Source organism: Falco naumanni, chromosome 13 (genome assembly GCF_017639655.2).
Source record: "Falco naumanni isolate bFalNau1 chromosome 13, bFalNau1.pat, whole genome shotgun sequence".
Classification (NCBI taxonomy): Eukaryota; Metazoa; Chordata; class Aves; order Falconiformes; family Falconidae; genus Falco; species Falco naumanni.
In genome coordinates, this window is record NC_054066.1 from 19,299,322 (window position 1) to 19,324,028 (window position 24,707).

Here is a 24,707-nt window from a genome sequence, read left to right on the forward strand (position 1 = left end):
GTGATTTCTACTGCAGTTTCTTTTATACACAAAGCTTGATATTGTGGTCACAATGACTTTAAGCTTTTATCAATCTATAGTAGAAAGTGTGAAAACAAGTGTCACATGATTTTCAGTGTTGACTATTGTGTTGTTTTATCTTTGGACAAACACAAACAGGGAAAATGGACTGAAGATGTGTACTTGACCTAAGTGAATTGTCCAGCACACGTGCTTAGTACAGATGTAAGAAGCTCCTGTGTTATCTGAAAAAGGCAATGGCCAATGTCACTGCAGTGTGAGAACACGAGAAAATGTTGGTTAAATCAGAACGTCTGGGATGCTTGCTAGAATTGTTCTTGGTTAATGGAGTGCATTGTTAGGATGTTGCAATATATCATGACAGCAAAATTACTGGTACAAGCTTAACAGAGTAATATAATAACAAGAATTACACTGAATGTATTAACCAACATGGCTATGAAATGCTGAAAAATTAAGTTAGTAATATTCCATTTCATTAAAGAGTTTGGCTCTTCAGAGCTTTTCCACAAGTGGTATTTCTAGATCCCATGTTGCCCTGCTAAAAGCTGCAATGAAATAAAGTAACAGCCTTCATTTTCAAAATAAAGAAGATAACCCTATCTCTTGGCATCTGCTTAAATAAAACCAATTTGCTGTACTAATCTTATTTTAAGAGATCAGAAATGAATGTACCAAAGATAAGGCAAATAAATAGTTCCTATTTGATCTTGGTCTAATTTGCCTGTCAAGGTGAAGTCTACCACAAATCAAGACAGAAAGTAGCCTGAAGCATTAATTTATTTTGTGTCAACAAAACGAAAGCTTATCTCCACAAACTTGCTGCCAGATTTTTGTCTCTTCAAAATAAAAATGCACTCCTTGCTCACAGAGGGAAGCAAAAGTACCTGAAGAAGGATATATGGAATACTTTCAACAAATCTTGTGCTGCTTCTGTGTTTCAGAAAACAAGTCTTAGGAAAATAGCCATCTGATGGGGTCTCAGACACGAGAGCAGAAACACTGAGATCTCACATTCAATCAGGACACACTGTTGGGTTCAGCCAGCATTTCCCTGCTCCGATGCACATATATGCAAACACGCAGCTGATCTGATGTATTTCAGGCAGTTGTAGTAACAATAAATAGTATTTAATTTTCATTATTTGCTTTTGCTACCTCTCCAAATTCTTGCTGTGCAGCTTTTAAACAGCTTCCATACTCCCTCCATGCTGCATTCCAGAAAAGGACAAAACAAAGACAATGCACCAGGTTAGCTCTTCCACACATCTATAGCAGAGACGCCAAAAAACTGCCCAAAAGGCTAAACTTGTCACAAAGCTTAGTTTAATTTGACAATCATCATAAGGCATCCATGTAAATTAAAAATTCTCACCAGGGTCACATACATTCTCCCACAAAATAGAATGTGTTAATCCAGAGGCCTGGGATTCTAGAAGATGCTAGTGGTTACTAGTCTCGGCCAGGCTGCCGCTGCTGGAAGTGAGGTCCAGGAGACACAGCACCGACAGCGGCAACTCAGGAAGTGGAAAGTCAGCTTGCACAAATCTCTTTCAATAGAGCAACAAAAAACAAAAGGAAGATATTTGTACAGAAAATATCAGTTCTCCATCCTTTCTGGGCAAACAAAACAGAATGAAAAAGATAATCCCATTCAAGGAGCAAAGAGCAGAGCTTGGCGTTTTGAAGCCCAACAATGCTGATGGCCCATTTTGAAAACTAATTAAGCACTACAGAGGCCTGAGTTTATTATTGCTTTATCCTAGTTCAGCCCAGGCTAAGGCTACGGTGAAGTCCAAATTAATTTAAAGCCAGAAAATGCAGATCCAGTAACAGCACCTAAGTCCCCATCCATATGTGGGTGTAAACAGATACTTTTCGTGGAAAAAAAAAAAAAAAAAAAAATCTCCAGAATTTCCCCTCTTCCTGTGCTATATAGATCCCCTTGGCAGGACTAAAATTTGCCCTGAAGTACGTAACAGTTTCTCTCCCACATTTCCTTTAGCTGAGCTTCTTCCAAATGTTTCACCTTATGTTCAAACTAGCCCTCTATCCCGGTGATATATCAGCTCAGAGATGCTTCATGGGAACTCGCTGTGAGGCACACAGGTACCTTCATGTTAAAAAGAATGTGGCACAGAGTCTAAGAACTATCATTGCCTGTACTCTGTAATACCCAACGATGCTTTGCCCTCAGCTTCCTGAGACCAAACGGCACAGACAGAAGAGAGCATCTTCCCATCTTGCTTGCCTGGCCAGTGATCAAGAGAAATAGTATGCTGTGTAAATGAAATGGCATCTTACCACCACCATAAGTCAGAAAACAGACTCAGGTAAAGCAGAGCTTAAAAGTTTCACATCAAGAAAGAGGGTGCTTCCCTCAGACTATCATATGGCAGGGCAACTGTTATTCAGGGTAAATGTTATTCAAGGCAGTAAAATTTTAGTATAGATATTTCCATGGTTGTCTTACAGGCCCAACAAATGCTAGGGATCTTTAAAAAAATTAAATTAAAGGTCCTGGTAATTCTTCCGAAAGGACAGAAGAGACAGTGCATCTGATGAACGCACATGCTACACATCAAAACACACTAACGAAGGCTGCAGCTAGACTCGTCAAAACAGTTAAAAAATTTTAGGTATCCACCTAGTACCAGAATTGATGGCATTTGGGCACCCGAATTTAACTTTTTTTGAAAATTCAAGCCTATACATTTCTTTATTGCTTGTCCCATTGAGTGCAAAGGGAAAACTGAGGGTAGGGTTAACTACAGAAGGATTTCAAATACATCATAAGGTTTCCCTGTTCTTTTATATATATATATATTTTAATGTGTGTGTATATATATATATATAAAGCATTATTATCATTATTATTATTATTTAGCCACCTGGGGGAAGGGGGGGAACAGGAGCTATTTAAAATTAGTTTCTTAATTATTTAAGTATTAGTCCCCTACCTCCCAAATCACAATACCTCTGTCACAATAAGGAGCATAACATGAAAATGTGTTTGCTGCCACTGACAATTCCTGAGTCTCTCCTTTGCAGAACTTCAGCCCAAATACCAGCATAATGACAGCTTGACACATATACACTCCCCAGCAACATACACACAGCAAGTAGGACATACCTTAGTGGCCTCAGACACAAAAAAAAAAAAAAAAAAAGATAAAAAAAGAAAAGAAAAAAAAAAAGAAAAAAAACAAGCCACCAACCAACAAACTTGGGAGAAACCATCCTGAAGAGCCCCAGGAAAGGGAACTACCCACTTTCCGTGGAGAGGCAACTGCCCAGCAGTCCCTGCCCAGTATAAACTGAACCAAAATATCCATCCCACAGCTGAAGGAGATCTCTGAAACCTGGCAGTGTCACATGCTGGATACTTGAAGGCACATTTGCTTTGTGTTTTGGGAGAGAAATCCAGTTACAACAACACACTGCAGCTGCAGGGCTGAGGTGACACTTGGTATCTTCCCTATGTTCCCGTCCCCATTTTCAAGCTTCATGGCTGGCATGAACTGGTGATCTAAGCAGACACATTAACATCCCTGAGTGAAATGGCACCATTTGTGGCCTCTGAGACTTTGTCCTCAAGCACCATGGCTGGTGTGTCTGTAGTAACTGCTGTAGTGTCTATGGCAGGAAGTGGATTCAAGCCCTGTGATAAGATCTGTTGGATGGTTTTCCGCAAATTGGGATGCAGCTGGTTTTGGGTCTGGTAGAAAATTTCTAAGGCAAAAGACTTGAGGGTGCCAGTGCAAAGGTCCTCATAAAGTGGAATTGTGTACATCCGAGACATCTGCAAAAGAAGAAAAACCGGATAATATCATTTCGATAAAAGTCAAGAGGTTCAGCTCTCCTACAGCTACACTCCAACAGCCCTGAATGATTTCAGACTGGAGACAAGCAACGCATTTCTTCAAAAGACAGCCAAGTCTACTCTAAATAAGTTTAGTGCAAAGATTTTTATGAATGATAATAATAAAAAAAATGGTTCTATAAGACTGAGCTACCTCCACAAACAACAGAGCTATTTTAAAAGGCCGCAGTAAGCACGTGCATTAACCTTTTGCTCCTGCACAATAAAAAGTACTGAAAGGAATTCGATGAGTGCTAGCCTTGGTTGAAGTGTAGATATTCAAACACACACATGACTTAGTAGTGTGAAAATTTCTGGTCTGCAAAAGCCAAGGCTGCTACAAAGCAACACAAAAAATGCACCGGGCAGAGCTGGGACAAGGGTATCGAGTTAGGCTAGAAAAGCAGAGATTTATCTGTCGGCATTTCAAATTACATCTGCCCATTCCTCCCCACCCGGCAGCAGGTGAGCCATGCTCAGCCCCTTCGCAACACACCTGGTCTACACTTGGCCAGGAAGCAGAAGTTCCAAGGTCTTTCACGTCGCATGTCTCATGCACATGGCTCATGCACTGAGAGGTGCAGTGATTTTAATCCAGTTAGTACCTGGTTTTCCAAGAAGCGACGGACTTTGTAAAGGTCTGGATAATAGTCATTTCGGACTACAATCTGCAACCAGCGGATACGGATTTCTGCATTCATGGAGTCCAGCTGAGAGGAGTAACATTCCGAAAGCTTTTTTATCACCTCTGAAGAAAACACATAGAAAGAGAAAGAACTATGACCTATTTCGTCAAGTTTGAGGGTCATCAGAGAATAATGAATTGTAAAATCACAGAATCATAGAATGGTTGGGGCTAGAAAGGAGTTTTGAAGATCACCTAAGTTCAAACCCCCTGCCAAAGGCAGGGACACCTTTCACTAGATCGGGTTGCTCAAAGCCCCACACAATCTGACTTTCTGTGGATGATAAAGTCAATGACAGGTAGAGTTCATTAGAATTCAACTAATTATCGCAAGAATACTTTTCTATGTCCTGGTAAGAGTACTCACCATGCGGCAGTGGTGACCCATCCAGCAATCTGTCCAAGAAAAGCACGGTTTGGAACGTTCTCCATTTAGTGAGGTCAACACTGCTGGCAGCAGCAACAGAGTCCAGAGGCTCTGTGGTCCAGAGTTTGAAGAGCGTCTCCACTGGTCTGGTCAAACTGGATCCCTGAGATAAGTCTGGCTCAGCTAACGGAGGTCCTGTAGCATTGAGCCAACGTTCAAACTCCAGTCCTGGAACGAGGAGCACCAGAAATGTTGAGGAGGAGTCTCTGCAGGTGGCCTGGCTGCCTCAAGGTATCAGGACTGCTTCTAGCACAGTTAAGACAGTTTCTAACAATAGCAAATCAGACCAACCTATAGTTACAGTAATATAACAGCCTCAGCAGTCCCATCAGGCTAGCCTACACTACACCTGGAAGAGTGCCAGCAACACCTCTCCAAATTTAACCATGAGTTTTCTAGAGTTCAACATTACAGGGAGGAAGTACAAGAAACACATGTGCTCTTAAGACAGCCAGGCTAACAAGTAACTATGACCAAACTACGTTCTAAAGTAAGAATTTGTTGTGCATGCATTTCTCTTTCTCGGAATTTTGAGGAAGACTGAAAAATATGGGGAAAACTGCTTCATAAAAAAAGGAGGTGAGAGGACTGACTAAACTCTTCCTACCCACCAGCAAAATCAAGAAATTTTAAATTTGTTTATACAATCAGTAACTAAACCCAAAACAAACTTTCTCCATAAGGCAGAGGTAGCAGCGCCTGGTTTCCAGCACAGCTCTTCCCTTTGACCCTTTCCTACCCCAGCGCTTTCCTAACCCTTGGCAATTCTTCCTGTTCCACACCATCTCTACCCTAGAACTCCACTCTCCTGCATCCCCTGAATATTAGCCATGCAAAAGTTAGCATGTACTGTGGTTAACTCATCAGCCATCCAGTGGGCCACATAAAACATACAACTGCTGAGCTCATGCTGCAGCTTTTCCCACAGTCGGTTCACTCATCTGCGTCTCTCCACAGGCAGTTTCCACAGAGCCTCTAAGAAGTCAGCTGTACTCCACCAGCGCTCTGGCTTAAACTGACCGACGGGTTCCATAATTACTTGCAAGGATGGACAATGGCAGGATAACATTAGTCTTATTTCTTTAAGCAAGTGGGCTAATAAGCACCTAGTAGATTACAGACCTTTCAGAAATCCACCATCGGCTATAAATAGGGATTAAATTCACTAAGGGAGAGTGAAACATTATGGAAGAGATTTTATATTCATAGATAGGACCTTGGGAAAAGTCACAGTTCTCAAAGCAAGTTTTCTGTAATTAAAATAGATGAAATTTCAAAGTGCGTTCACCTTTTCCATACATTTGAGCATGTGTAAAACTCACATGCACTGATTAATTCTGTCTGCAGTGTGAAAGATGAGTTAATGAGAAAGTTAACTGAGAGCCACTCAGCTAATTAATGCCAAAATTGTCAGCAATATAGGATGTTCTCATTTCCCAACATGGAGGCAGTAACAATAAATCACCACAACCACTTCTATCATGAACATCTGGCTATTGCTAAAGGGTTTTGTTTGCCTTAGCATTTTCTTATGCACCCTCCAAGCCAAGCAAAAACTTCATCATCCAGATTTGCTACAGTGTTGACAGTTAAGTAAGTAAATTTCCTACCTGCTTTGCTCTCAACACATTGCTCTTTCAGCTCTGGAAAAAAATTCAGGAAGGAATCCAGAAGATCTTGAGCCACAACGCTGGTAAACTTGTACTTCTCAATGTAGGCCTGAAACAGTAAAAAGGATAAATTATGGTTAAGAGACAAACAGCTTCCTTTTGATGTAGAACCACTGCATACAATTAACAAAAAAATAATAGAGACACAAGTGAGAACAAGTATCTGGAAAGCTTTTTTAAAAAAAAAAAATCAAGAAAAATATTATCCCTCCTCTCCCCGAATGAGCAAAGCACCATAACAAGAACAAAATTCAGTAGCTGCAAATACATTGACAGCTGAGTACCAGGTTTTATTCTGATACAGATACATTAACCTGTCAAGGGCAGGAAAATTTCCTTGCACTTAATACTACTGAAAAGTCAGAACACAGCTGGCCACTGTATTAGTCACTCATAGATCATGGGCTAAAGTCATACTTACAGAACTAAAGATAAAGGAAAAATGGAATGGGGGGTGAATGGGAAGAAGAGATGAGAAACATACATGCAAGCAAAAAGAAAAAGCAACGAGATGTTGTCACTTTTCAAAAACAAGTCAATAGCTGACATAATTTTCTATAGGTTTTTCAAATGTGCTCCAAGGCACCAAACCTGCCTCAATATAGGAAACCATGCCCTCTGCCACCCTGGCTAAAAAACCACAAGCTAATACCTTTTAGTAATGAACGAAGTCACAGAGAAACTACACTGGACCAGCTTTCTAATTATCTGGAGCACAGAACAAGAGGTAACAAAAATACGCTGCTACTCTGTATTTGGTACCTCCATAAGCTCAGATTCTGAGATGAAAGAAGAGCAGGAGCACAGTCACTTAAGAGAAATCTCGTAGAATCATCTAGGTTGACAGCCAGGTTCCGCCATTCTTCCACCTCAGACACACGTGTATTCAACTTTACTCCTATCAATTAGCCAAAGTGGCAAAACCCCAAATAGCAGCTCTAGATCTGAAGAGAAACACATGCTTATTCAAACTCACTCTTAGGAAGGAGTCAAAGTGTCTTGGGTCACCACAGAGCTGGGACAGGTAGTAAACAAAGCAGTAGCCTTTCTCATAAGTGAAAAGGTTCATTAAATTACTAGGATTTACACCTGAAAGAAGACAACAATGTTATAAGACACTCTAATGAGACAGTAATTTCCAACTCTCCCAACTTTACAGACCTCTCAGAGATCACCAAGTTGAGATGTAGTGACTTTAAAAAAAACAAGCCTGTTGTCAATGTATTTATTTTACTGCAATAAATTAAATGGAAGCAGTCCAAATACACAAGCTGGGGAAAAAAAAGGAAAAAAATCAATCATTGTAAGCTAAGTATTAATTCCCAATGGAACAAGTCACTTCAAATTAAAAGTCACTGAAAACACACCTAGAATTTGAGAAATCCTTTTTTTTCCCCAGTGCCAAACTGGAATCACCATACCATACATTCTTGAAGATATCCATATAAAGTAATCACTACTTGCTCCTTCTCTGAGACTTCCAACACATGCTTTTCCATTCCATTTGGTTCCAATACCATCTCCACTTGCATTTTAGATTGTTTCAAATATCATCTAGATTTGAAGACTGCTTCACATCTCAACGGTGACCATAGAACTAGAGAACTATCAATGAAGAAGATACATGATGGTACCGGAGTGCAGACATGCATCTGGCTCAGGGGATAACCAAACAGCCTCTGCATAGCTCGTTCGACAGGAGAGCCAGTATGTATGTTTATCCGTATGCTTATGCATACATATGTAGTTCTTACATGAACACATAAGAAGAGGAACATTTAATAGCACAGTATTTTATATGATGTTTCCAAATATTTTAATTATAAACTACTTTATTTTACATATTCAGAAGCTCAAAACCACACAGCTTTCAAGGCAGTTTTTCACACTTTCTACTCAGTGTGTCCTGTTCTTAAACAGAACAATATTTATAAAGATGAGTTAGCCAACTTTGAAGAAAACTTCAAGGCAAGTTTCCTTATTTACTTTTAGGCTGGTTTACAAACCACTATTTCTTTTTTCTTCCTTTTATAAATGGTATGTAAAAATTAGTCTTTTTGGTGTATATTCCAGCATGGATATACAGAAATATTGCGTACAGAAGCTTCAACAAAAAGCAATACCTGGCTCCAGTTTAACCTGAAGCTTGCTGACCGGGTTGTCTTCTCCAAGGAGCTTCATCTGTCTGTGGAGAGCATCAAGGCGGAATGCAGTCTCCAAACATGTGAAGGCAGCTCCTACCCCAGAAAGAAACTTATTTATGGGAAAATGACTAGCAAAACCTGTGCAGAACTGCACAGATACAAAATAAAAGCTACTGAAGGCATAAAAGGCACAATAGCAAGATAGAATCACAGTAATGTCGTGGCAAAGAAACGAGTGCAAAATATCCTTGCAAATTGTAATGGACAGTCAGAACCTAAACCAGTGCATTTACTCACTCTGTGCAACAGGCTGAACTGAAAAACAAAGCAGCATGAAAACTATGCTAAAGTTTACATCCTTTGACATCATCTTATCAGTTCTTGCATAATAAGTAGAGCAGCACTGGAATAAGTATTGTACAGGTAACTTTCAAGGAGCAATGAAGTGCTACAAAAAAGTCAGTATCACCAGTAGAATAGGAGACACGTGATTCCACATTCAGTGCCAAGGATATTACTAAGTGAACGTCAGCTCTTGGGTGAAAACAGAAAAGATTTAGTTGGTATATTACAGATCTTATGGATCATCTTATGGATCTTTTCTCAAGCCTTATCTCGCATCCTAGGCATATTGTATCATGCAGTTTCCACCTTCTGCTCACTAGGACTTCTTATACAGCTGCAGCTGCGCAGGCTACTCTTTCTCTTCTATCTAACTGCAGTGTAGAGCATTCCATGCTTTCAAGCCAAACTAGCTGTATTACATACAGGCAAGTCAAGAGATCTTTCCTATGACCTTGCAGATATAAAAAGCTGTGGAAAATGGATTTTCAGATTCAGAGAGACTTAACATCCAGCACTATAAATACTTTAGCTTTCTTTGCTAAGTCTTCAATGATAGGACTTGTTACATAGATACAGTCTCAGAGACTTGATACATGTACACAGGAATCTGATATAAGCAAAATGAGAATTAAGAACCGGAATATATTTTGAAGATAGAGAACCTGTACTGGCAGAGAAAGGGGCAGATGTGCTTCACGGGGAACCAGGACAGCTAGCGTTAAGGGCAATTACTTCAAGCTACAGGGAGGAGGATTAAGCAAGATCCAACAGGTGTGGTAGTCAGTGGACTCCCAATTTCTGTAGACAGTGTCATTAAGAAAATGTTTTACTAACAGTAGAAGATACTCCAGAAATTATGTCAGATATGGCAAGATTTAGGTCAGAGGTTTGTCTCAGGAACAAAACAGAATGCAAAAGAGCTTACTAAAAAATGGCACAGGGAAAGGCATTTCTTAGTTTCTTAAACAACTGCTGCTTGAAACAAGCATGTGTTTCAAGGTAATAGACCAAAATCAGCAAGGATCTTGTCCTATGTCAGAGGGACACACTAAGATGAGATAGAACTGTTCTTCTAAGTCACTTTATTCGTATCATTGCAATGATACGAATAGGTCAGAAAATATTGACCTGTTCTCTTAACACTGCGAATTACTCAACATAAAAGAGCTTTCAAAGATACATAACATACATTGTAACATCTCCATATATGCTCAGAGCACTTCTTTTCCTAAACTTCATTATCATCAGCCCATCTCCAAAACCAATACACATGAATAGGTAAAGGCATCCTTCTAAACACTCTCACTGACAAGATTTCCAGAAGTTTTTCCAAGATTGTTTACTCTGAACATATGAGAATACACATGCTACAGGCTTTTAAGAACAGACAAACTAAAGTGTATGTTCCCATTATTCACTTAAATAAAAATCCGATTAAACTGAAAAGCAACAGGAATTATTTACTACTTATATTCTAAAGACAGTACCATACAACTGACCTGTGAAATTCACCAGTACGAACAAAGGCAGGGCTGTGCGATTCTACAGGAAGCCTCAAGCAGACAGACAGCTACGGGGGGGGGATGTCCCCTAAGTGCTATTGCCATCATTCTTTCCAACAGTAGGTAGCTACTAACTGATCAGGATTAGAAAGACACTTGTTCAGAAGATAGTTACTTCACAATGTAACCATGATAAGATTTCTTACATCTCTCTCTGAAGCATCCTCTGCTCACCTTGCTCTGACACATACGAACACTTGCCTGGTACCCACAGTAGTTCCAAAGTTCCTACAAACGTCCACACAACACTGCGCTAGCACACCTCACTCAGAGCCCCTATTACTGTGTCAGGTATTGATTCCACCCAAACCCAAGACAACGACAGACTCAAGCATCTAAGGTGTTCAAATACACAGTTTGGGGCCGTGTGTGTTGCCAAAACAAAAAAAGATCAGCTCCCTACAGACTTGAGCTCCGAAGGCAAATACTCTGCAGCCAACTCTCAATTATTGGTTAGACACAGCATAAGGAGAAACGTTTCTGCATCTATACCATAGGTCTCTGTGGTGATCCGGCGCTGTGCATACGTGGCTAGCCCCTCGCTCAGCCACATCTCCTCCCACGTAGCATTGGTGACTGCGTTTCCAAACCAGCTGTGGGCAACTTCATGAATGACATCAATGATCAAGAACTCATCGCTCTCCAGAATGGAAGAGATGATGAAGGTCAGGCATGGGTTTTCCATAGCAACAATAGGGAAGGATGGAGGAAGAAAAACAATGTCATATCTAGTATTAGGGAGAGAGAAGAAAGAAGAGAGGAGAAAGGAGACAGGTGAATTACAGCTATTTCAAAAGAAACATAGTAACTTCTTCCTTTCCTTTAGGGAAGGCTCTTCTGAGTCTTTTTTGTGACTTCAGGAACAAACTTTCTAGACTGGTGGTGTCTAATTCTTCTGATCAGGGCACCACAGAGTTTATTATGTTGGCCAAGGACCTGCTTACGTTTGGACATAAAGACTAGACACTCTTTTCATGTGCAGCAGATCCAGTACTTCCCAGAAGCATCATGCTTTCTTCACACAGGCAAAACTCATCACGAGCTGTATATCTGAGAGCCAGAACCACTAAGTTTACACTACATACACTAAGACATATACAGTGTCGATCCCCAGAGGCTCCCAGGAAAGAGAGGCTGAGAAGCTATTTGAATGAATTAATTGATTTGGTGTACCTGCAGTGTCAGCAAAATAACTCTGTCTGCTTCAGAACGTAATAATACTATTTGTTTTGTTTTCTAAATTTCTCCATCAACAATCAGCACCGACACACTGGGCTATGTTCTCAGATTATTTCAAGCAACACTTTGTAAGTTAACAATACCACGTTCTTCCTGCTTACCTTTAGAAAAGAAATATAGGAAGCCTTTGTAAACATTTTCTCCCATCCAAAGAATGAAAGCATTCTTTAAAAAACACTACCTTTTAAAAAACAGTCAAGCTTAACTTCAGAAACTATTAATGTTTCTAGGGACTAAGACTCGCAATGACTCAGTACAGAGTCAGGTTTTCAGCATCCTCAGGCATACCACAATAAATATCCCGTGTCAAGTACCATATGTAAAAATAAGTAAGTAAAACGGCCATACATTTTAAATGGTGTCTGGTCCAGTGCTGGACTTGCATCACAAAACGCTACAGTATGAAAAAGCTTCACTTGTCAGGGAAGATCCACTGTTCATAAGCCTTCAGTTCTGCCCATCATACCAGGCAAAACACCACCACGCCTCCACAGTCCTCTTTGTCACTTGCAGAGACAAAACTCCAAAGTTTGCTTCCAACTACTACAGTGCTGCCAGTTGAGAGGCTCATTTGCCCTGCTATTGCTAGCACAGGGAGAAAGCATGATAATTTCTCAAGATTGTTTTATTTTGTTCCCATCATACATTCCTGGGAGACTTATTAAACTCACCTTCCCCATATATATGGGCCATACAGACTCTCTGCAGCAGTCAACCAGCGCTCAACAATGCCAGAAAGCTTGCTGATGGCTGTTGGCAGCAGGCAAGGCTCTGCCCACACTCTGCTCCTGTCAGACAACAGAAAACATCAGGTGATACTTCAGCAAACTGAATTATCTCTTGGGAAAAACAGCCTGACTTCTCATCACACTGCCACATATGGGAACAGCGCTAAGAGGTCTCACATCAGATTTGAGCCTTCTTTAGGCTAGATACATGGCAAGAAATAATCAAAGATCCCTTAAATAAGGCAATGAGACAAGTAACTGTAATGACTACAGGGGATACAATGAGAAAAATTTATGAAAGAGGAAAATATCTTTGCCAGGGCAGTGCCATGCATTTCTTTACCCCCAGCTAAACCTCAAATTCTCTGAACACTCATAGCTCATGGTCCCAACTGTTCCCTCTTCAATGGCCCCACGTATTTACTACTTACAACATGAAGCACTGTACAGAGACACAAAAAGCAGAATCAACTCACTGCAAATCTCACCTTGGACCTATGTCTGCATGTATAAGGTCTCCTGCCACCAGGGCCACTAGGTAGGCAGGAACTGGATATTCCATGTAAAATTGGTATACACCTTCCTCTTCTAAGTAGGTACTTTGGGTGGCACTCATCAACACCTGTATGCCTGCTGGAGCCTGGAAGACCAACATCATGCATATCAACTCACTAAAGGCGCACAGCTAAATGACTACACCACAGACCTCTGCTTTTTTTCATCTACAGCTGAGTATGTACATTAAAAACAATAATTTAGATAACACAAAATGTAAGATTTCTGTGAGGTGTTTATACCACAAACTACCAAGCCCATGAAAACGCACCAACCAAAAATGTTACTCCTCCTGTTACTCCTGGGCTTTTATGCCAGCTGCCCCAGAAGTGCCCACATATCAAACTATGTCATCTACGCAAAACGCAACATTATTTGATGCTGCTTTCATAAAACTTTGGGGTTTTTCTTTCAAGAATTGATAAAATACAGTTGTATGTTATCATCAATAACCACTTCTGGAAGTGACCAGTCACATTCTCTCTTTCATATCGCCTATTTCACAGTTACTTTTTCAGCGTTAAGTATGGGGAAGGCGAGACCCAAGGGTGACAGGCAACAGACCTTTGTGGCAGTACCCAGGATTCTGGCCCAAGAACCACAACAGGACCTAATAAATCCAGTATTTTTTGTAACACTTAATGTCACAATTAATATTTTATACCATACACACATACTCAATGCTTTCAGAAGTTAACGGCACTAAGTGTTCCATGAACCATTTACAGCCATTCGGTCACTTACCTTGACAGTAGCCGAGTAGGTGCATTTCACTGCTGGTGTGTCAAAGCAGGGGAAGAAAGACCGGTTACACACCGAGTGGCCCTGCGTGAAGACAAATGGCTTGGCGTTGCCATACGTCAGTTCTGGATCCAGCCACCAGATCTGTTGAAACGTGACGTGAAGAAGAGGTGAGGGAAAGGGACAAAAGCACTAGGATGAACCACCAAAAAACAAAACTTGAAATCAAGAGGATTGTGGAAGAGAAGAAACACCCCAGCTGTTTGGCCTCCCAGATGAATACCTGGCACAGGGCACGTTTCCATTTCTAACAATACACCTTTCTGCTCCTGTTTATTTGCCATGACTACTCGGAGTAATTTCTTACTGTCTGGACACCAAGTGGTGCCACAGAACACAGTGTCTTCCAGCCACTCGCTATTTCTGTTGTATCTATTTGCTGGTTGATACCAAGTCCCTAACAAATATCCACACAAAGTTTTTCTCAGAGGGAGTAATCTGAGTATCTTCATGTTTTTCATTCAACATGAACAGGAGTAGTAGAGGTCAGGTAAAAGCAAGCTGGAGGGGAAAAAAACCTGAAAAAACAACACACCACTCCAAACTCACAAACAAAAAAAAACCCTGAGGCTGAACAGTGTACACAACATTATCTCTGACCCTGACACTGCCCTGCTGGCTGAAGCATCAAACATTTTGACACTATGCAAAAAAGTCAGTATATGTAAGAAACATCTGGTCAGTGACACTGGAGGCCTCTTTTTAGAGGGCAGATAAGGAGGTTCTGGGTGGTCACAAAAAAAAACCCCAACAACAACAAACACCACTGAGCATGTTAATTTTCACTATCAACCAGCAAATAAATCATGAGTCAAACCCTCAGAAAATAATTAGAACAGATTAAGAATAAAATGAAAAAGTGCAGTTATTTGCCTTTTTGGTTTTTCTCTTTCAAATGTAATGTTTATGCTTTCGCATGCTTCCTGCCTTCAACTTTGAAGCGTAGGAACAATTTTAAATGAGGGTTTTCTTGTAATCCTAGACCTCTGGAGCTGAACTTTTTTCGAAAAAAAAAAAAAATCAAATATTGTGAAACTCGCAATAAAGTCAAAACCACTGGAAGTCTTCAGAACAGTCAAGCACAATGAATAAAACTTCTGAGTCTGCCGAATTCTTAGACCAAAGCAACCAATAAATCTGAATTCAGGGAACAGCAGCTAGTGCAGATACTAGTTCGGCTCTGGTCCTCAAGAGAAAGCAATAAAATACAGAAGAGAACCCTGGGTACTATGTCTGCTCTCGTTTTAACAACATATTACAATTCTGTCTCCCAGTTAATCTCTCTGTGTCCTGGCAGTCAAAGTTTTCTCTCTCACCCTCCATCCTACAAGGTTACTCTTTGTTATCTTCTTCCCTTGTCTTTAGACCCTTTCCCTCAGATGCCAGTGTGCTCCTCTCCCAAATCATCCACTTCAGCAGCACCCCTGGGGATCAGTGAAAGGTAAGGAAACACTGTCAGCAGCTTTCAGTTATTCATATAGACGTTCACACTTCCACTGGCAAATGGTTTGGGGTTTTTTTTTAGGTGGGAGGCATCACAAAATAAAAAAAACCCCACTTTTATCTAGAAGTAAAATTAATCTCAGAGCAGCATTCTTGTCTTGAGATTTGTTTTAAGATTACCCTCTTCTGTTTCAAGCCTGTTGGGCCAGCAACATGCTTAAAGCATGACTTCTGATGAACCTTGCCTCACTGACATCATGAGGGCTAAGGCTACGCAACTATTCAAATCCATGTGCTGCATTTCAGCACATCACTGGCCAAATCCCTAGGTCACAGCAGAGGTGCACCACATAGCTACAGATTTCCACTCCATGGATACCTGCATTTCATGGCAATGAACATCATCCCTGCGTTATGTGACATTGTGGAACTGGAGACCACTATTCCAGAAGGCATCTGGGGACACATGTCTCATTAAAATCCACAGTTTGAAACTTAATAGCTTCCACCCAGAACACACATTCACATAAAAATGCAAGCGCTATGTTTTAAACCAGGGTAGTAGCTTTCTAATGACCCAGGAAGGAGGCTCAGATATTAAGTTTTTAAAGCTCTGCCCCACTGCCAACTTTTAAAAACACTCTTCTCATCAACAGCTCTGCACTCGCATCGCAAGAAGTCTGACTTACAATCTCTATCACTGGCCTTGCTGAAGAGACTCACCTTCAAAAGGTTCTGTTGCCTTTGCTTTTTGAGACAGAAAAGGCTAACAAAGAAAACAGAGAGATAAGACACCACCAGACCTAAGTTGCAACACTCCAGTAGGAAGGAAAAAGGGCTGGCAGACACGTCTTTAGGGCAGAGAGATAAGGGGAAGCTCTCCCTGACCAGTGCAGGAAGAAAACATAAGCAGGAAGCAAAGAGGAACCGAGAAGCTGATTCTCACTTACAAGAAACTCCATAAATTAAGGACAATTTATTTTCAACCAGTCTCCCTTTATTTGACATTTGAAGTTAAATGAAGCGCCAGCCCCACAGGCCGAGAGGGAAAACATTTGCTGAGGATGAAGTATTTTTTTCCCCTGTTTCCTAATGTCTACAGCTACATGGCAAGCCTCCGTCTCTCTTTCCAGATGCACTTGGAACAATGATGAAAGTTATCCTGAAACAATATAAATAGATGTGTAATATAAATAGATCAGGCTATGCTGTCGGACAGAGGCAGGGCTATGGACTAGGGAAAATGAGAATAAGCAGCATCCCAGAAAGGAGCACAAGGAGCAGGGTACTTCAGGGGGCAGGGGTGGAGCAGCACACAGGGACAGAACAGCATGCGGGGCCGTATCACCTACTCTACGTCCAAATCCCTCCTGTGCTCCCCTTTGGAAACACACATGATGTCATCACCATGCTCGTTATTTTTATCTAGTTTTTCATGTATACAAGAGAGCAGTTTCCCACATGAAAGCTGTTCTATGATGCATTTCAAGTTAAAAAAAAAAAAAAAAAAAAAAAAAGAAAACGTGCTGCTTAGCTCCTCTGCTGAACAGAGGCTTTGGGCAGTCCAGGTCTCCCCCTGCCCCATACTACAAATAAGCTCACATTCTGTAAGGCACCTGCCAAGAATATCATTTTTATTGACTTAGATTATAATCTTTTACCCAAATCCGGCAAATGACAAAGGCAATTAGCTAAGCCTCTTTCAATTTTAAATCTCTCCATGTTTCTACCTGCATTATTGATGAAGCTCCCAGGAAGGGCTGCAACGCCACAGCTTCTGTTCTAGATAAACAACAAACTGCTCCATCTGATGACAAAGTAAACTGCACATGTGAGATACGGAGGATGTGACAGGAACAAGGCACACCTGGACAGCAAGTCACTCTGAGGAACCAGGACAAATCTAGCAGAACAACGGCGAAGTTTCCAGCACTGCGAAAAGGGCTGTCCTTTTTGCTAAATCCTGAAGATGAGGAAATGCTATCATTTTTTTTTATACCAGAACACAGAGCAGGGTTTGCATTTAAGGTTGTCATGGAAAGAAAATAGCACTAGCGTTAACACGCATACTGCCAAATCTGAGGTGTGACACAGTGGGCAAGAGACAGATGTAGATTTTTCTCTCAGAGAGGTGGGGGAAGTGGCAGGCAGGCGGGAATAATAATAAAAAAAATTTCTTATGAAAGATTTGTAGGACTAAGAAGTAAAGGGCGAGGGAAAAGAAGTGATTGGGAGGAAGATCAGGACAACTGTCACTGACACACCTGATCAGTGTGTGCCTTCAGCCCACACCATGAGATAGACACAATGTTTATGACAATCCGGCTGCTGATGCAAACTGGTGATGTACCGAGCATATGGTTTCCTGACAGCACAGGGAGCTGGAATGCTCTGTGAAGGCAGATTTAATCTCTCAGCTGTCTCTCAATGTCCGTCAAACAACCAAAGATCTTGGCTCCTTCCTCCACGCAAGAAATAATGGGACAGTCAAGTAACATATCCAGATGGCTCAAACCAAGTATATCAAGGCAACAGGTTTCCAATTTTAAACAGACTACTATCTCCGCTGCTGATCTTACTGCCAACACATGAATGCTGCACTGTAACATGAATTTACTGTTTTATAGGTCCCACAAGTATGCTAAGGGTACCATAGAAAATAAACAGTGATCTAAAAAGATTATATTCAGAAAAAGGCCAAAGAAAACAGAACTTTTAGAAGAGAGAGGTCTAACACTGCGAAGTTGCTTCACTTACACAGAGAAAAGGGACTGTGAGAAAATGCACTAGATATGAGTATAAACCAGTTCACCCTTATACACATACAGGTTACTCATCCCTATTAAAATGCAACGCTAGGCTGAAAAACAGCAATGACAGATAGCACTACAATAGCATGAAATAACTTTGGATCCAAAAAAAATAGTTCAGCGCGCTGCACATGAAGGGCTAGAACAGGTGCTACTTGAGGACAAATATTTTGCCAGCCAAAATCTACAATAGTGTTCGAGGAAACATGGTACGATAATTTATGTCAGTGAGCACGCCTGCTTCTACTTTTCAGTATCACTTGAAAAGGGCAGTGCATGCCCCTGACACCATAACCATCAATAATCTTGACAAGACACTACTCTTTGTAGCTTCATTTCAACTGAAGCAGTACACGCCGTTAAAGGTACAATAAAGACTTCAAAAGACAGGACGAAGAATAGCTAGTTCACATCTGATCCAAGGGAAGCAAGACAAACAACAGACGGAATGGAAAAAATGCCCTAATCCGCATCCTCAAATACATGACATTTGCGCTGGATTGTGCGCAGGGCCAAGGAGGCGGCGTGTTGATGCAAGGTGGGACTAGGTGAACATCACCCCAGTTGGTGCCCTGCACCTTCCAGTGGTCTTCAGATCACTTCTAAAGCCAAGACTCAGATGGGTATTCCGTTACATCTGAGATCATTGCTCTATAGACAGGACAGTCTGCCCCTTTGGCAACAAGGCTGGCAAAACCCAGGAGAAAGCACAGGCCAGCCTAAAATAAAACAATTTGCTCACGAGGAGAAAAGTATGTTATCATGTACTTTGGGAGGTATGGCTCAGCCAGACTGAGAATGCTTATAGAGCGCACAGCAACACCAAATTAGCTTTAAAAAGAAACAGGTTTCTTCATGAAATCTTGGGGGGGGGAGGGGGGGGGGGGGGGGAGGGTGAGAATCTTCTGAATACACCATGGCCCTGAAAGACATCTCCCATGTACGTCTTCAGTGCAGAAGAACTACAGCAAAGTATCGTACACCAAGAGTTCCAGAGGTGAAAAGGAACAGTATCATCACTTACAAGTGGATCTGGATTTTAAAAATGCCGGAATTTCACCTCATTTATGCACTTTTAGGGAAGGACCAGCATGTTAAAAGGTCACCGTACAATAAAAGGGAACCTCTGTCAACAAAAATGTTCATGTGGAACTCAAAAACGTTCACGTGGAACTCACTATAAGCCAATATATTAAGACTATCCAGATCATTCTGAGGAGGAAGCTATTTTGGGGGACTTCAATGTAGCTTTAAAATATGACAGAAAAATGTCCAGCGAACTCATTCGATTCAGCAACACTTCAACACTTTCATAAGGGAACGGCCTAGTATCTACTTGCTGTTGGGTTGTTTTGCATGGACCTGTTACGTTCAATTCCCACTCTCATTAAATACGTTGTAATAGTTAAACAGATCCACACATTTATTGGTTTTGACCATCGCAACAATACCAAACCAGCAGGCTGAGAGCCAATTCCACCAAGCAAGACAGAAGCATCAAAGCTGCAAGACTCTCAAAAAAGCATTCCTTTTACGAATAGATGCAGGAACCACATGATGAAAATCACAATTAGTTTAATTCCCAACCTGAACAGACTATCAAGGAACAAGAAGAACTTAGTGTTTTCAGTGACTCAACTTCTTAAAAACACAAGCTCTGCCAGACAGCACCTAAAGGCTAGGAAAACAAAGTGCTTCTAGATACCAGGGGTTTAAAGTGACAGAATTTACGAAGTATGTTGCTACTGAGAAAGGCTAATCCACACAGTGGGCAGGGAAGCGCCTCCGACGGCCACAGGGAAAGGGGCGTTTGGGGCCATTTTTTTTTCATTTGGGTTCTTTTTTCCAGCAGGTAACTTGTAGGTATAGGTGGAATCTCCCTCTGCTCTTCTGAGAGCTGAGCGCGGCTTGTTGAACCATCAGCCTAGGTACGTCGGGCCTGATTTTGTAAGCACCTGGCAAACCCCCGAGGGAAACTCCTGTATTTGCAGATTACACAACTCGTCCCGCAGAATTCAGCCGAGGCAGGAGCCTGCTAATTTGCACGCCCGTCGCCAACAACTGCTGCAACGCCCTTACAGGACGCAAAACTTGCAACTGGCGACCGGGACCGGGGACGAGCAGCCTCGGGGGGGGGGGGGGGGGGGGGGGGGGGGGGGAGGCAGGAGGGTCCGAGCATCCCGCGGAGCGCGGCGTCGGACGGGGCGGGCGGCGGGCTGGACCCGGCACGGGCAGGTGCCGCTGCTGGACGCGGGGGGACGGGGCCGTTGAAGGCGGGGGATGGCGGCGAGACACCGGCCGTGCCGCTGCCGCGGCGGTGCCCCGACGGGCAGCCGCAGGAAAGGCGTGAGGATGGGGGGAGCGCACCGCCCCCGCCCCGGGACGCGGCGGCCGGTCTTCCCCCCCCCCGCGGTACTCACGGCGGGGCCGTCGGCCGTGGTGTAGCGGACGATGATCTGGAAGGGCTGGTGCGGCTGGAGGGCGGCGGGCAGGGAGACGGTGAGGGACGAGCCGTAGTCAGTGAAGGGGTCCACCCTGAAGCCGAGCGGGCAGGCGGCGCACGGCGGCTGGGCGAAGAGGGGCAGCGGCGGCGGCGGCTCGGCGGCGGGCGGGGGGCTGGCGGGCGGCTCCCCCGGGGGGGCGGCGGCGGCGGGCAGCGGGCCGGCGGCGATGCAGGGCGCCGAGAGGAAGGTGGCGGTGCAGGGCGGGCTGGCGGCGCAGGGCGGCGCGCAGGGCGGCGGCGGCGGCGGCGGCGGCGGGCAGGGCGGCAGGGGCAGCGGCGCCGGGGCGGCCTCGGCGGGCGAGAAGGCGAAGGAGCAGGGCGCTTCCCCGGCCGCGGCGCGGCGGTAGGCGGCCGAGAGGACGTGCAGGGCCGGGTGGACGTCCAGCACCAGGGCGCGGGGCTGCGGCCGCAGGGCGCAGAGCTCCAGCACCAGGCAGCCCGCCAGCGCCCGCGCCTCGGGCCGCAGCTCCAGCCCCAGGTGCAGGTGGCGGAGGCTGAAGAGCTGCGAGCTGGAGGCCGACGCCACGTCCGGCGGCGGCTCGGGAGGCGGCGGCGGGGCCGGTGGCGCCTCCGGCCCGGCCGCGGAGCCCTTGCGGCAGCAGCACAGGCCGGGCGGCCGCGGAGCCGGAGCCGCCATAGAGCGGCGGAGGAGGCGGCGGCGGAGGCGGCGGCTGCTATGTGAAATCCATGGGCGGGCGGGGAGGAGGGAGGCCCCGGCGGCCGGAGCGACCGGGGCGGGGGGGGGGGGCGGGGGGGGGGGAAGGCACCGGCCGAGGGAGCGCAGGGCCCGGGCCCGGAACAGCCAGCCGCGGGCACGGCCGCCAGGGGGCGCCGCGCGGGCCGCCGAGGGGCGCTCGAGGGCAGCCCCGCCCCGCCCCGCCCGCCGGTTGCGCGCGCAGCGGGGGACGCCCGGGCCCGGCGGGGGCAGCGGGCGGGCGGCGGAGGGCCCTGCCCCGCAGCGAGCGCACCGGGGTCCCGCCCGCCCCGCGCTGTGCTGCGCCCGGTGCGCTGCTGCCGCTCACCTCTGCGCGCCCCCGCCGACGCGTGCGCAGGAGCCGCCCCCAGCGCGCACCCCCCGGGCAGCCCCGCACGCCGGCGGCTGCATCCACCCGCGCCCCTCAGGGACCCCCCCGGGCTCACGGGGCAGCTCAGAACGTGGGCGCACACGCACACACATCACGCACGGAGCTTCCCCGCGCTCCTCGCACCCCCCTAGTCCACCGTCACCCCCCTCCGGCCCCTGCCACGCCGTCCCCCGGTGTCCCTGCGCTGCGCACGGGCACAGTGCCCCCGCCCTCACAGCCCGCTCTGCCTCCTCCACACATCCCGAAGGCTTCGTTTTCGCCTTCCCACCCCCCAGCTCCAAGACAAACTACCCCAAGCCCTGCACCTCGCGGCTCCCGGCAGGGCCGATGTGTGCACCCCCACCCCACTGGTACCCATGTTGGCTGCCTCCATCCTGCTCCTGGTCATGCGCCTCACACCGAGCTCACAGGCTAACCCTAACGGCCTCCCTCTCCCAGCACCCCCCGCAGCCCTGTTTTCCAATCTCTCCCCTCGCACCTTGCTGCCTGTAGCTGCCAACACTCACCCCCAACTGCCTCCAGATCCCAGCTCTGACATAACCTGCTTCACTCCTCCCCAGCCCTCGAGGCGATCAATCACACACCATCCACATGCTGCCTTCCTAAAGGGGAAAGGACAGAAACCACAAAATTACCATCTTTATACAGCCACTTGTTCCTCTGCACGGCGGTGGTAGGAGACAGTCCGCTGGAAGGAAGGAGGCGTGCTGGAAGCAACTGCGATTTGAACTCCACGCAGCCCAGGAGTGGCGTATGGGAAATCTCTCTGCCCCATACAGTGACACTCGTGTAAGTTATTTTCACCGTTACGCTTTGCCTCCCTCAGCTGCCTGATGTGTCTGCAAGGCATGTCTTGGGGATGACACAGGAACATTTATTACATGGTTGTGGGTTTAACAAGCCTACAGTGGTACGTTGTAAAAGCCTCCCAAGCCTTATGCTAGCGACAGCAGCGCCTGCACCAAGTTCCAATTGAGTTTCCACTGTACCGTCATGCTCGAGGCAGAAACTGTGGCCCCAGCACCGTGTAGCTGCTGCTGCCAGCTGAACCAAGGGTAAAACAAATCACAGTATTATCCCAGACCAACCTGAAGCTGGGACCATAAGGAAAACCTTTGTACGATTGCTCATATATAGTAAAACACACACTACAGTTGCAGTAAAAATATAATAAGGCAGCATTCAGGCAAGCTCTTTGATGAGGGCATTGCAGCCGCCCTGCATCTTCTCGGCACATTCTTTTGAAGCATCTTCAAGAAGTAATTTTGTCTTTGCCCAGTCCTCTTTTAAGAGAAACTTTCTGTCCTGCCACATTTTCTCTCCGCATCCTCCTTTTATAAATCAAATTTCCTGCGTTTATCCTTTCCTTCTGTACCCTCACTCACTCGTACCATTTGCCTTTTGAAGCAATTGTGCTTTCTCAAACTTTGTTCCCAGCAATCTAAGACTGCTTGATCTCCCTCCGGTTTTCATCTAGGGGTCATATGCAGACCACAGCCCCAGCAACCTCAGGATCTGATCCTGACCTTCACCACAGGTAATGGTGACGTCTCCTCAGGTGTTCAAGCTAGCACGGCTTCAGGGCCTGACTCTGGACTTAATTACACCATTCTAACTGCACATTAACTCCACGGGGTAATTTTAGAAGAATCCTACCTGCATTTTGATTGAAGTCCCAAGCAAGTGCAACGTTTCCACTCATCAGATAGATGAGCAGGAACGCATTCTCTCCAAGAGTCTCTAAACTTACAGTAATGAATCAGGACTCACTGCATTTGGACAGAAAAGCAAACTGATGCAATTGAAATTCCAGAGGATAATACAACAAAGCAATTATCCCAGGCAAATCTCTCCCAAGTTGCACACCTGTTGGTCTTGGGCCACAGCCTTCAGCTATATACTAAGAAGGTTCCGGCTGGGGTAGAGTTGATTTCCTTCATAGCAGCTAGGATGGGGCTGTATTTTGGATTTGTGCTGAAAAAAAAAATGTGCCCTTGATAATTTAGTTACTGCTGAGCAGCGCTTACGCAGCACCAAGGCCTTTTCTGCCTCTCACACCACCCTGCCAGCGAACAGGCAGGGGGTGCACCAGAAGTTGGGAGGGGACACAGCCAGGACAGCTGACCCCAACTGACCAAAGGGATATTCCATATCATATGATGTCATGCTCAGTATATAAAGCTGGGGGAAGAAGGAAGGGGGGAACGGTCCGAGTGATGGTGTTTGTCTTCCCAAGTAACAGTTGCATGTAATGGAGCCCTGCGTTCTTGGAGATGGCTGCCAATGGGAAGTCACAAAGGAATTTGGTTTGCTTGGCTTGCACGTGCAGCTTTTGCTTTACCTATCAAACTGTCTTTATCTCAACCCGCGAGTTTCCTCACTTTTACCCTTCTAATTCTCTCCCCTCCATCCCACTGCAGGGGGGGTGGTGGGGTGCAAGTGAGCAAAAGGCTGTGTGGTGCTTAGCTGCTAGCTGGGCTTAAACCTCTGCCAAGGGATGTGTTAGTATCTCTTTAAGGTAAGTATCTCTTTAAGGTAGTATCTCTTTAAGGAAAGCCTCTGTCCCAATCCCAGTTTTATTCTACTCCTCACAGGTTGAAGCCTTCTCTGGGATATCACACTATAAACTCTAAAGCAGGATCCAGTTCCTGAAAATTCCCATTATCATCAGCCTCTTGTAGAATGCATCAAAGATACAGTTATCTCAGCCTCATTTGTAAATACTGATGTTCCCTCTACTTCAGTGACAGGGCCCTGGGCCAGGCCTCAGCTTGCTCCTGTGGTTCAGGACAAAAGCCAATACATTGGCCATGTGAGAAGCAACACT

The 24,707-nt window shown here is 44.9% G+C and overlaps 2 protein-coding genes and 1 long non-coding RNA gene across 4 annotated transcripts in view; 1 reads left to right on the forward strand and 2 right to left on the reverse strand.

Annotated features, from left to right (window-relative positions):
• Positions 1–1,330: 1,330 nt before the first annotated feature.
• Positions 1,331–21,496, reverse strand: RNPEPL1 (arginyl aminopeptidase like 1). The gene is made up of 11 exons (XM_040613593.1): positions 20,713–21,496; positions 13,983–14,123; positions 13,172–13,323; positions 12,627–12,743; positions 11,209–11,444; positions 8,789–8,902; positions 7,642–7,754; positions 6,606–6,714; positions 4,936–5,163; positions 4,489–4,631; positions 1,331–3,823 (listed from the first exon to the last, which is right to left on the reverse strand). Exons 1-11 carry the CDS (start codon positions 21,430–21,432, stop codon positions 3,551–3,553), a joined length of 2,346 nt encoding a protein of 781 aa, XP_040469527.1. The 5' UTR covers positions 21,433–21,496; the 3' UTR covers positions 1,331–3,550.
• LOC121096944 lies at positions 20,692–24,703 on the forward strand. 2 transcript variants are annotated; one of them, XR_005830724.1, is made up of 4 exons: positions 20,692–20,791; positions 22,529–22,669; positions 23,358–23,417; positions 24,475–24,703. It is a non-coding gene; the product is annotated as an uncharacterized LOC121096944 (long non-coding RNA). The 2 variants fall into 2 exon arrangements; XR_005830725.1 differs by lacking the exon at positions 20,692–20,791 and adding an exon at positions 21,059–21,138.
• The window catches only part of ABCC5 (ATP binding cassette subfamily C member 5), a 52,153-nt gene continuing 49,332 nt past the window's right edge, over positions 21,887–24,707 (reverse strand). The window contains exon 33 of the transcript XR_005830721.1: positions 21,887–22,482. The gene's annotated coding sequence lies outside the window, so the exon portion shown is untranslated. The remainder of the gene's footprint in view (positions 22,483–24,707) is intronic.

Bases quoted from the DNA above. Each gene is read 5' to 3' on its own strand.
- RNPEPL1 (XM_040613593.1), bottom strand. From the start codon at position 21,432: ATGGCGGCTCCGGCTCCGCGGCCGCCCGGCCTGTGCTGCTGCCGCAAG. The intron at 8,903-11,208 runs GTATAGATGCAG...TTTCTGGGGTAG, and splicing joins GATCACCACAGAGACCTATG to GAGCTGCCTTCACATGTTTG. The intron at 5,164-6,605 runs GTAGGAAATTTA...TCCTCGTTCCAG, and splicing joins ATGTGTTGAGAGCAAAGCAG to GACTGGAGTTTGAACGTTGG.